Source organism: Haliotis rufescens, unplaced genomic scaffold (assembly GCF_023055435.1).
Source record: "Haliotis rufescens isolate VD_foot unplaced genomic scaffold, xgHalRufe1.0.p SCAF_1, whole genome shotgun sequence".
NCBI classification, from domain to species: Eukaryota; Metazoa; Mollusca; class Gastropoda; order Lepetellida; family Haliotidae; genus Haliotis; species Haliotis rufescens.
Window position 1 is genome coordinate 63,140,609 of NW_025963779.1, and position 13,673 is coordinate 63,154,281.

General features: G+C 39.2%; 1 protein-coding gene across 14 annotated transcripts in view; it reads right to left on the minus strand.

Moving 5' to 3' along the window:
• Positions 1–1,779: 1,779 nt before the first annotated feature.
• Positions 1,780–13,673, minus strand: part of LOC124112560 (SH2 domain-containing adapter protein F-like) — a 63,034-nt gene continuing 51,140 nt past the window's right edge. For 8 of the 14 annotated variants that reach the window (XM_046472714.2, XM_046472719.2, XM_046472713.2 and 5 more), the window contains 4 exons: positions 12,770–13,489; positions 12,246–12,399; positions 10,728–10,847; positions 1,780–9,766 (listed from right to left, as the gene is read on the minus strand). In XM_046472714.2, coding sequence (XP_046328670.2) covers positions 9,586–9,766; positions 10,728–10,847; positions 12,246–12,399; positions 12,770–13,489 — 1,175 coding nt within the window. In that variant the 3' untranslated portion in view covers positions 1,780–9,585. The remainder of the gene's footprint in view (positions 9,767–10,727; positions 10,848–12,245; positions 12,400–12,769; positions 13,490–13,673) is intronic. The other 6 variants (XR_006857634.2, XR_007222124.1, XR_007222123.1 and 3 more) reach the window with 6 other exon arrangements.

Below are 13,673 nucleotides of genomic sequence, written 5' to 3' on the forward strand. Positions count from 1 at the left end.
ACTATAATGGTTTGGATACATTCGAGCCACAAAAGTGAAGTGAAGTGTGACACAAGCAAACTCTCTGCCAGTAAACATTTATGTTCCTTGTTCTATGTAAGTTGATCTTAATTTGTCACATCTGTCAGTGACTATATTAGGCATAGATATTTACAAAATCATTCTGCAGCAGTTGTGAAATGCCTCTTCCTCAAGTAGCAGTGTGATATTGTCAGTGGTTTGACAATCAGAAGGTTCAGTGTATTGTAGCCTAAGTAACAAGAGTCATCAGAAAGATGACATCTCCCCCCCGGCAGCTGTCTGTAAAGTAACCACAAGTAAATGTGCAATTCTGTATGTAATGAGTCAAGAGTTGAATGTTCTTGAAGAAGCATACATTGTTTACCCACAAAAGATCCACAATGGTCGCATCCATATGAAATGGAGAGTAAAACAAGTGTGTTTCGGTGTTTTTTTTATTATGCAAACTAGATGATGCTTGTGCAAAGTTTTGTGGAGAACTATCACACAGTTTCTCAGTTCTGTTCAAGAAATGAACCCCATCCCAAATTGAACCTAAGTCGAATTTGCTTCCATGGAGACTGAAAACAGAAACAAATTTAAATCCTAAAATAGCTAAAGGCACCAGTTCAGTATGTAGTTTAAACCTATGAAAAGTAACATGGAGAAATATTCAACAGTTTTTGAGTTCTGCTTTGGAAACTAGCATCACTCACATAGTGAGCCTATGTCCAACATGTTCACATGAAAATTTGAGATGAAAAAATTGCAAAATAGCAAAAGGGACAACTTCACCACTTAAGTGATATAAATGCAAAGATTGAAGAAACATTTAACGGTTTTCGAGTTCTGCTCCGGAAATGATTAAGGCAGACGGACGGATGGACAGACATGCCCATAGCTATATCCCCCCGCATTATGTCCCCGGGGGATAAAAATATTGAACAGTTTATGAGTTATTTTCCGGAAACGAACCCAACCCTCACAGAACCTAAGTCCATCTTGTTGCCCTGGAAACATAAAAAATAAAAGTTTCTAAAATTTCTAAATAGCAAAAGGCACCAGTTCAGCATGTAGCTGACAGACCTGCAAAGTTTCATGGGAAAATATTGAACGGTTTATGAGTTATGCTCCGGAAACGAACCCTACCCTCACAGAACCCAAGTTCATCTTGTTGCCTTGGAACAACAAAAAAAATAAAAAAATTCCTAAAATATCTTAATAGCAAAAGGCACCAGTTCAGCATGTAGCTGACAGACCTGCAAAGTTTCATGAAAACATATTGAACGGTTTATGAGTTATGCTCCTGAAACGAAACCTACCCTCACAGAACCTAAGTCCATCTTGTTGTCATGGAAACGTAAAAAAATAAAAATTTCTAAAATTTCTAAATAGCAAAAGGCACAACTTCACCACTTAAGTGATATAAATGCAAATGCAGATTGATGAATAAACATTTAACGGTTTTCGAGTTCTGCTCCGGAAACGATTCAGACAGACGGACGGACGGATATGCCCATAGCTATAAACCCCTGCATTATATGCTGAGGGGATAATGAGTTTCCTTTGATCACATCAATACATTTACAATTTGAACAATAGAAACCATGGCAACAAGACTGTAACTGGAGTTATGTTAGAATAACCCTTCATGGTAGCCAAGAGAAAAGACTGGCATCAAAGCCAACATCAGGCATGTTTTACATGGCTCATGGATGCTTATGATGCTTCTATATATACTGCTTTGGCCATCTGTGAGAGCACAACACAAGAATAATATGTTTGAGATATGATTTTATTTCATATAAACAATAACAGTCTTAAGGAAGACAAAGGTTATAACCATTTTGACACATTGAGAATATGGTTAAAGGTTGCGTACATAAGCACATATAATAAGCAATAGTTCTACAAGAACAGAAGAATTTAAATAGAGTCTATCCAGGAATAAAAGAAAATTGAAATGAACAAGACAACCTGATATCAATGTTTACTCTTAAAACTCTTTACTCTATAAAACTTATTCAATGCACAGCTGAGGGTTCAAGTCAAGAATGAGTGAGTTGGGTTTAATGCTGCTTTAACCAGTATTCCAGTTATATCATTATTGTGTAAGCCAAGTGTGGGAGGAAAGCCCAAAGTGGTGCAGGTCTCGGACGTTTACGATTTTGGTGCAACCCCTTGGCATGGGTATGGTGCTTACAAACCGAGAAACATAATCAGGGTGAATAGGGGTTTGAACACAATCACAGGTTTCTGGCTGACAAGGGATGCAACACCGCATATCAAATTCCGGTGCCTTAGTCCCCAGCCCCCTTTTCCAGTGTAATTGCAAAGAATATGTCAGTGTCCTGATTGGCTCTTGGGGAACTAAGTAAGAGAAGTGTTTAGATGGGATTTAATCCTATGTCAATGACTTCATGACCCATCCTGGGGAGAGTGAGTGAGTGAGTTTGGTTTTACGCCGCTTTTAGCAATATTCCAGCAATATCACGGCGGGGGTATACCACAAATGGGCTTCACACATTGTACCCATGTCGGGAATCGAACCCGGGTCTTCGGTGTGACGAGCGAACGCTTTAACCACTAGGCTACCCGACCGCCCCTTATCTGGGTAGAAAACTCACATTTTCACTTCTCCAACACAGGTGTTGTATACATGGTAGAGAAATGGTACTGTTTCTGGATGCATTTTGACTGGAGTCCGAATTGGGTCAGGATTTGAGACATGGGTACTGAAGTCCATTTGTTTCTACCTATCAGAGCCGTAGATTAGTGTACTGATGACAAAAGTCTTTCCAGGTCTACATCACTGAAACCAGATCATTTACTCCGACATGATACCCTCCTTGCAGATACCTGTATCAGAGAAAACATCCCATTTTAATACCACTGTTTTACAGGGAAACCTGCTGCCTGATAGTATCAGCTTGATGTGGGAGGAAAGCCCAAAGTGATGCAGGTCTTCGACATGACAAATTTGGTGAAACCCATGATTATGGATGCTGACAAACCTAGAATCATGATCAGTGGAAACTTGGGACTCTGATCCATGATTGTAGGTTTCTGGCAAGCCACCAGGATGAAATGCCATAATTCACTTTGCAGAGGTTCTATCCCAGTGGCTTGCCAGAAACCTCTGCACAGTGAATTGTGGCGTCTTTGATGCCTGGACCACAGACGCCCCTCATTGTGCACAAGACAAAATAAGGAAAGCAATGTAGTAGATTTGCTTGTTTGTAAAACAAATATGACTACCTACTACAGTTATGAGAATATTCCTTATAGGATATTTAGGACGAATCTTGTGGTTTTGTGGACAACAAATGATAGCTTTAGACACTACTCTAATCAAGTTACTTCATAATCTCAAATATATGAAATGGTTGTCATACTTGCTCTTCCATATCTGCTCTAGAAGATTTCAAACAAATCCTGACACAAAACATTTCCAGCACTTTACAAGTACTCGCAATTATGTGTCACCCCTTTTGAAGGAGCATCATTGTCAAGTGGTGACACGAAGTGATGTGCACTCTGCAGGATGACCTCAACCAGTGCAGAGTGAAGTGTGAATAGGCTTATAGGCACATTCAAGTAATGTGGTGAAGAAAACCAATTGTGGGTTTCACATACAGTACCCACATGGGGAATCAAACATGGTCCTGGGTGTGACGTGCAAACACTTGATCAACTAGGCTACCCAAATGCACATGAAGGCCTAGAAGGAGTTATTCCCTTTCATAATACAAATTTGCTCCATAGGGACCGTCCATTTGAGAACCTGGTGGGGTCAGGGATTTTGTATGGAGACTAGATAGTTTTTCAGCTTCAGTTGCAAAGCCAGATATTCTTTAAATTAACCATTGAACTATGAGCCGAACTATGTTTTTTCGAGAAACAACTTGCAACAATGTATGTTTTGTTTTAGAAAATTTCTTTTTTTCCCAAGTGTGAAGCATAATTACCATTGTCAGCAATACTCGGACAATTATTATTTTTCGAAAATGCAAGACCCCTTTCAGAATACCAACTGTTTGGTCCTTTAGTATGACAAGTTAAGAATTCCACATTATGCAACCCCCCACCTCCCCCTTCAAAAAGATCTGCCACTGTAAAAGTACTACCTATGAAAATAAAGCTTGTTTTGAATTTTGTTGTGTTAAACTAGCATCCATGTAAGGCATGTCCTTGTGCTCAACTACAGAATACACACACAGCATGGCAACACGTTATACAACTGTACTTTCAGTACCATATAAACATGCATGGACCATCAAAATAACATCAACCTTCTGTACATCGAACATGTAGGGGATATTGACATTGTTTGTCAAATAACATGTTTATCTCATCAAGTAACCTGACAAAATTGATATTATTATGAGTGGCAGAGTAAGTGGCGAAAATGTCACCTTTTCAGGTCACAAAATGAGATAAACATGTTTTAATAACGTTGTTTGACACATGTCCTATATACGTGATATATCAAGTATTTTCTACCTGATGGTCTGAAAATTACAGTCAATGAGGCAGACTGAAAATAGTCATATTATTATATATTCACTTGAAATAACATCCACTCATTATATTTTCAGATATATATAGTATTTGATCTTTAAACATGTTTAACACATAAGGCATGAAAATCAATGTGTTAGTGCTTTCTTCCCTCACATGCTAAGTGACTGTCACCATACGAACAGTTTCAACAAGACGGAAGCTCACAGAGCACATATTTTGATCGGTATGATATGACAGCATCCTATTTACTCAGTAACAGCATAAAAGCACCATTGAATATCTTCTTGAACAACTCCATAAAACATACACAAATATTGTAATATTCAACTAAAATATATTTTCCCATAATATCATACAGTGTTCCACATTAAAGTTTGATTTTTAGCACAAATATTCTGTAATTAACAGCCATTGTTTGGGTTTATATCATAAATAACGGAAACATTTATAATAGCGTGACTGATTAAAAAACGATCATCATTTCAATGATAAACTCTTTAATGAACATTAAACGAAACAGCCTGAAAAACCCTGCTTTTTGTAGTATGAAATATATTTCAGTACAAAAGCACTACTGCATGGAAAGAAAATATGTACACCATTTCACAATCATGCACAGGAGTTGTCTCCCCTGAATCAAATACACAACAGACACACAGTTTGGAATGTGTTTAAAATACTGCTGCAGTGTAAGTCACACACACTGAAAACACTATAGTACCACAATGAAGCAAGGCAAGGATCATAACACATGTATGTATTAGCATAGAATACATGGTATAGTTAGAGGAGAAGGTTTATGAGATGATAACACTTCCAATGACATAATATTACATGTCCATTGCTTGTTGGCCAATGATCTTGAGGTGTACTTTTAAAATATTGCCGTCTAATACAAAGATCGCCCTAAAGAGCATGATAATATGGGCTGTAACCATGGTAACATGCAGTTAACTATAGCCATTGCACTGCCTTTCAATTTGGTAGACTTGTACAAAATGTATTATATATATCAATACATAAAATCAAATCTATTCCTTTCTTTTACATGTTTTAATTGTTTAGCTTTCAGAAATCAAGATCAATCATTTGATGCTATATTCCTCATCCAAACCTGTTAGGAAAAGAGCAGAGAACATTTTGAGTACTTCAGGGACACATCAGTTAGTAAGCACCAAATGGACATTGCTGGAGGAGATATGAGACATACTTATTGTTATTAACAAGCACAAATGGATAATGCTAGAGAGAGGACATATACTAATGAAACACAATCATAAGATATCATGATCATAATATTATCAAAATGTACAAATGTACACATATACCAATACAAGTGAACCAGTGCAAAGAAAAGTAAATGTCAGTGAATATTCCCAAACATATCAACCTACAGTTAACCCCCAACCATCGGTCATAAATAATATCACATTGTTTTCTTTGGTGAACTAGAACTGTTTCGCCAAAGAATACTTATTAGCATGGAAATCAAGCAGATGAAACAGGCAGTACTCACATGATTGCTTGACCCTCTACACCTCACTTATGAGGTATTGCACACCTGATTATACATAAGTGTGTGTAAAGGTCAATCAAGCAGCTGTTCAATGGTTAATGAAATGCCTATTGAACCACTGATTGAAGGGACTTTGCATAAATCACTGTAACGATGGTAACCACATTGTATTGCTTCCAAGTAGTCCAGTACATGACTGAACACGGATTTATTGATAAATATATTGTAAAACTCCTAGTGGGACCGACAAGTCGGATTTCACTTTTATAATAAGCAGTGATGTTTTGTTTTCATTAGACATTATTTCATCACCATTTAATGTAATAACATATGTGATAAAACTAAGACTAATATCACAAGATTGAGTCATTTATGCTAATCAGTCCACTAACCAGGACCTCATGTAACATGTGTTCACTATTCGAATTACTTCTGTCCATGCTAACACACCACTGCCACAATGATATTTCCTACTTTTCAAGATTTTCATCATTTGAAGAATATGCATCAAAATGATGTACTAACTGATTCCGTGAAAATCCGGGGTAGAATAGGTTTTCAGCAACCCATGTTTGCCATGAAAGGCGACTATGCTTGTCGTAAGAGGCGACCAAGGGATCGGGTGGTCAGGCTCGCTGACTTGCTTGATGCATGTCATTGTATCCCAATTGCGTGGATTGATGCTTATGATGTCAGTCACTGGATTGTCTTGACTAGACTTGATTATTGACAGACTGCCCCATCATATAGCTGGAATATTGCTGAGTGCGGCGTTAAACAACAAAAAACAAGAAGAAAAATACAAAAACAAAAAAAAACAAAAAAACAAAAAATTGATTCAGTTGCTTCTACATACATGCAACAACATATCCTCAACAAAACAACATTTGGATGCATGTCTCCATTTGGATCTATTTCACTTAACTGATGTGTTTTTTAATGAAAATAATCGTCCATTTTGTTCAAAACAAAATCCCATGTATCCAGTCAGGGTGGCCTCTTGCCTACATGGCAATTCAATTCCCATAACACAATAAATTCAATTTGGCCTGTTTTTACATTTTTCCCCTTTTTGTTATAAAAAAAGTATTACCTTACATGAAGAAATAGTAACATACATTCATTATGTTTGTATTAATGTACTTTTGAAAAAAAATTAACGGTAATACACAGTTTTGATGAATTTTACTCATTAACAATGAGAAATGATGGAAAAAGAGCTTCAAAACGTAGCCACAATAACCAATATTATAATACCTTTGAGGCCACAAGAGCCACCAAAGTGAAAACTGCTTCAAATACAAACAGACATTGATATTCACGACATAATCTCCAATGACACTGTTGCAGGTCGATGATGTGGCTGACCACAAAGCCTGTGTAGTACAGGTGACTCCACACCTCCACACCTCAGGCCTCCCTGTATACATGGTATTGGCATTATGTAATAGATGACTTTTAGTGTAATAAAGTGAAGCAAAATAATGGAATTGCTGATCACGTCGGTGGGTTCTAGTGTGCAATAACAAATACCATATTGCTGGGAGTTACTTGCTAGCTGACAAATGAGGTCATAAGGGACTTGCCATTTGAAATTCGGTGGAGGCAGGGGGGAGGATTTTGTATAGAGACATGATCTTTTCAACTGATATCTGCAAAACCAGATATTGTTTTAATTAAATCTATAAGCCTAAATACTTTTTTGTTACAATAAAAACCTTACAATAATGTATTTTATATGATCTATTTTTTCAACAGTCTGAAGCATAATTAATTTTTAAAAGCATTTTCTGGGACAATTTACCCCACTCCACCCATCACCAAATATCAAATGGCTGGTCCTTTAGACCACCATCATTTCAACAAGCAAATGATATGTAAATAATTCAGCATACTTTTTTTGTACAGTAAAGAAGCTGAAATGCTGTGGTCTGTAATACTGTTCAACAAATCGGTTATACATTAAAACAGGAAAATTGTTCAAAGGAAAGATCTGAATGTTCTTGCGGAAGTTTCACCTCCATGCACGATATCTATACTGAACCAAAAATGTAAGGGATCATGAATATATTTACCGATATTTTTATGAAACTGGGTGCTCAGTCTACACTACAAAAATATATTGCTAAAGTTTTCATGATCCCTAACTTGTTTTGTTCAGTATACATGATATAGAAAGAGTACTCAGTGTTTAATATGAGAAGGACACATATTCACTGCATAAAGCCATGTCTCAGTAACAGCGAGTGTCATAGGACAGACACAGCTTCAGGCAACACAAACACATAGTCAGCAAATAATTGTAATAATTCTCTTGCCATCCAGAAGTCGATTCTCCTCAGGAAAATAGCATGATGTTCTAAACATAATATCATCATGATGGTATCCTTTCTGACCTCAATCTTCTCTCGTCAACACTATTCATCACTGTGTCATCTTTCTTCAACTATATTCATCACTGAGTCTTCTTTCTTCAACAGTTTTAAGCACAGTGTTATTTTTGTCAACACTATTCATCACTGTGTCATCTTTCTTCAACTATATTCATCACGAAGTCTTCTTTCTTCAACAGTTTTAAGCACAGTGTTATCTTTCGTCAAAACTATTCATCACTGTGTCATCTTCCTTCATCACTTTTCATCAGGGTTTCATCTTTTGTCAACAGTATCACAGTTTGTATCATACTTAAGATTACCCCACTGTATCCATATTTTAACACCCAATTGTCGTCATCAGAAAGATATCACTCTGAAATCTCTAAATCTCTAATAGCATTCTAGCACATTCACATTGATCCTTGAAGTCCTTATGCTCTCAGCACACATCCTGTCAACACTGTGGAGAGCGTAACTAAACTTGGTCCAGTCTGGCTCCACACCTTAGTGGAGATCCACAATTCAATGTAGATCTGCACCTCAGTGTAGCTCCACAATTCAATGTAGCTCTGCACCTAAGTGTAGCTCCAGAATTCAGTGTAGCTCTGCACCTTAGTGTAGCTAAAAAAATCAGTGTAGCTCTGCACCTTAGTGTAGCTCTGCACCTCAGTGTAGCTCCACAATTCAATGTAGCTCTGCACCTCAGTGTAGCTCCAGAATTCAGTGTAGCTCTGCACCTTAGTGTAGCTCCAGAATTCAGTGTAGCTCTGCACCTTAGTGTAGCTCTGCACCTCAGTGAAGCTCCACAATTCAATGTAGCTCTGCACCTCAGTGTAGCTCCCCAATTCAGTTTAGCTCTGCACCTCAGTGGCGATCCACAATTCAGTGTAGCTCTGCACCTCAGTGTAGCTCTGCACCTCAGTGTAGCTCCCCAATTCAGTGTAGCTCTGCACCTCAGTGGCGATCTACAATTCAGTGTAGATCTGCACCTCAGTGTAGCTCCCCAATTCAGTGTAGCTCTGCACCTCAGTGTAGCTCCCCAATTCAGTGTAGCTCTGCACCTCAGTGGCGATCCACAATTCAGTGTAGCTCTGCACCTCAGTGGAGATCCACAATTCAGTGTAGCTCTGCACCTCAGTGGAGATCCACAATTCAGTGTAGCTCTGCACCTCAGTGGCGATCCACAGGGTGCAAGAGTGTGAGGTGCTCTGTGCCCTTTAGAGGAACCTGGTGCTGGGTGTAGTAATCAATCATTTCAGGGATCGTATCAAATAATGCACTGTTTTCACCAAGAATAAACTGTCCATTTGAGCGCTTAGTAATCCTCAGATGGATGTTCATTATACGGCTCCTGAAATGAAAGAAATATTTATGTCAAACATGAGATCTACCCCAAAGAAACTTCTGAAATAATTGACACAGTTAGACATGAATATTTTGTCAATTGTTTATAGCTGTGGTTACTGGGGCTGGTACGAGTCCAAATTTACTACCAGGGTACCTGATCCCCTATTATAAAAAATGATGTCTGAGTGAGACATGTCTTACCAGAACCTTTGCAAAAACTACCTACTGGGGGGGGGGGGGGGGGGATATCTAATCATGCACGCATGATTATCTTTACTCACACATATAAATGTCAGGAGAAATGTGTGCATAGGGAGAAAGAAATGCGAACATAAGCGACTTGTAGTGTAACCATGGAGCTTTATTATAGGTATATAGTTATACCAAGGTTCTGTCCATCCGTCCGTCTGAAAACTTTGTCCGCGCGATTTCTCTTAAAACTATTCAGTGGATTCATCTCAAACTTAATACATATAATCTGTGTCATATGGAGAGGGGCAGTCAAAAGAAAAAAAATGTTTTTATTTTTCCATTTTTTTATGAATTTTTCAAACCCTAACCCTATCCTAGCTATTTAATTTGAAACTACTGACACACTAGGCGGGTCGGGGGTATTAATGAGCCAAGCTCACTTTTGCCCTTGTTGGTACTGTCATTAAACAAAATATCATGTGAGTAACCTTGGGTCTTGGAAGTCCTGTTGGTACCCACGTCCTACCTTAGTTACTGTCCCAGCACTAGTAGTTACTATATCCCCTCAATCATTCATCAGTCAATATCAGCATATCCATATGCATTGAGTGGGGATATGATGGAGCAAAGACACCAAGAAAGACTCATACCAAACGATGAATGGATGGGGGCATGGTAAATGCAGCTAGGCTATCTAGGAAATTGTATGTCAAATTTTAGGGCATGCAGGGTTTGAGTACCGTCCTTGTGGTATTATAATCTGGGTTACATACTTGATGGAGAGAGAGTACTGGCCCCTCTCGGACTCAGACTCGCGGACCAGGTAGCTCCCCTCCTTGCACACACGCAGCGTGTTCTCAGCATCGGCTCGGGAAATACGGCCCTGGTACCAGCTGACAACAGAAGCAGGTCATGGTAAAACTCACACATTACACATGGTCAACTGCTATTTTTTGTTGTTGATTATTTGATAATTCACTGTACATGTGACTGTCAATAGAAAAAGATTGTCTGGTTGTCAATCTCATTAAAATCAGATCTAAGTTATCGCTGTCGCTAAACAAAGATCTGAGGACATCCCATTACGTGTCATGTCGGAACATGTAACACACTGGCATAACTTAATAACACAAGGATGTGAGATACTGTAAAACGTGAAATTAATGCGTCTCCAAAAGAATGCCCCTAGCCAAAAATGCGACTCAATATGAATGGGACACCCCCTCCTCTCAGGCATCAGTGGATTTATATCTAAACAAAATGTCCTCTGTCAGGTTTACAGGAGAATCCTCACCTCAATCCAACCTTACATTAATCCAATCACACTCCAAATAGCACCGCTTATTAGCGCTGAGTAGAGTACTTCAGCTAAAACAATACGTGCGCACTCTTCACCCCAGCAGTATCAATTGACAGGATGTAATTAGTGTTTGAATGACATTGTTTATGTACTTGTTACAAGTGCTGCTCAATAAACATTGATGTGGAATACATAGTTGTTTGTTTTCAGCGTATGTCTAAATTGGTATTTCTGCTATCCAAAATGTCTTATTGGTGATATAACTGCGATGTTTAATAATGCGAGCAAAGACCACTCGCATTTTTCGCATCTAATTCACGCTCGCTTTAATTTCACGTTTTACAGTAGTTGGTTTTGACACCACTTTGAAAGGTATTTCAGTTACATCATGGCAAGTCAGCTTGACGATGGTGGAACACCTAGGTGAAAGAGGTTTACCACTTTGTTTAAACCATCATGTATGAGTTTTTGGCCAATATGATTATCAAAGATGATAATAGGAGCAATCTGGGAGACAAACCCTGCATCAACAAATCATGGTCTCATTAAGGGATGCAGCACCTTAGAAACAAGACTCCATGATCACAGAAACAAGGCCCCTGTGAATATCTGGGTTAGTATTGGTCTCCAGCAACTCATCAGAATCTGGTGGTCAGGCTGGGGGACTTGGTTGATGTATGTCATTGAATCCCGATTATGTAGATTAATGCTCATAATATCAATCACTGGACTGTCTCGTCCAGATTTGATTATTTATAGGTCTTCGTCATATAGCAGGAATATTGTGGAGTACAGCATTAAACAACAAACAAACATCAAAGATAAACTAGGACATACCACCAAATAATAACAGAAACATTCAAATATGTCGTCACTTCTACATCCACGTTTGACATTCACAGCAATTAAAACAAATGTCAGTGGGACTTCAATGACAGAAATATCTCACAATCCCCTTTGGCCTTTACAGGAGAAGTGTGACTGATCTTACCTCTGCTTGTGTAAGGGAATGATGGGGTTGATTCTCTCCCCGATGGTGCATGCTGTGGCTGGGGTGACCAGACGAGGAAGCTGCTTGTTGGTTGGGGAGCCGGAGTTGGGGGACTGGGGGGAGCTGGGAGCCAGGTCTCGGTCCTGCTGGGAAGCTGAAAAAATACACATCACTGTTCAACAAGTGTCACCATGGACATGACATACAAGTCACATACAGCTTGATATGTCAGGTTTACATTTAGGAAATTAACCTCTGACCACAACACTATTGTACCTGCACCGTGCTTAAAGCAAATATAATAAACAAGAATTTTACTTAGTCTGGTCTTACATTGAATAGCCTTTTTTGTAATCTTTTTATAAACTTGTGGTCATCCCACGGCCCATCTGTCATATTCACCAAGTGATATCATACACTATTTCTTAAGTATTCGTGGAGCATTCACCCGTCCCTCTTGTTTCAATCAACATCCTTCGGTCAGTCATGATACTACCAACAGTGTAGGATAAAACATGACTCACTGCTTCTGAGATAGCTGACAGCCTTGGCCCCAGACTTGAGGTCCCAGGCCTCCTCGTAGGTATCCAGTCCAGGGCGGGGCTGAGGACTGCGACGTGAGGGACTAATAGGGGTTCCAATAGGGGACTTGTGAATGTGGGTAGCTTCTAATCTGCCTTCCAACTCCATCTGTCTCTTCTTGATATCCCATGGTTCCTCGTAGGTGGAGGGTGGGGAAGATGGGAGGGGGGATGTGGGGGACCGTGAAGCGGCTCCTCCACCTCTCTTAGCAGCGTTCAGTTTCTCTTCTAACAGTTTTTGTTTTAGCGGAGTGTCCCATGCGTCTTCGTACATGTCTGCCGGCTGTGGTTTACGTCTCACAGCAGCTGGATCTTGAGAACTTCGTCTAGAGTCAGGAAGAGGAAACTGTTTTGGAATTTCTTCACTTTGAGCTCGATTCAGCTTACTTTGTAAATCCCTCTGTCTTGTGCGTGAATCCCATGGTTCTTCATATGTATCGTGGCTCGAGTCCGAACTCTTATTAGCGATACTTGTCCAGCTACTGGCGTGGTTGTAGCCATCGCTTCCAAGATGGATACCAGAACCCGATGAGATGGGTTTGGTCTGGGACTGGCCAGATTCTCTGGGTGCCTTTCGATTGATTCGGTTATAATCTGTACTTTCTGAATTGACGTCCATGTTGTCTGACACTTTATTGTCGGACTGTCTTCTCTTAGCTGCCTCTGAAGATGCACAAAGTATATCATTGAATGCATTGAAACAACAGACACAGTGGTCTTTGTATGAGATTACAACTGATAAGTTCTCTGTTGCATAAGATATGTGCAGATACTATATGCTCACAACTCGCAGCACTAATATTTTGTTATATCCATAAGCAAAAGTGCTTTAAAAAAGAGGAAAGGC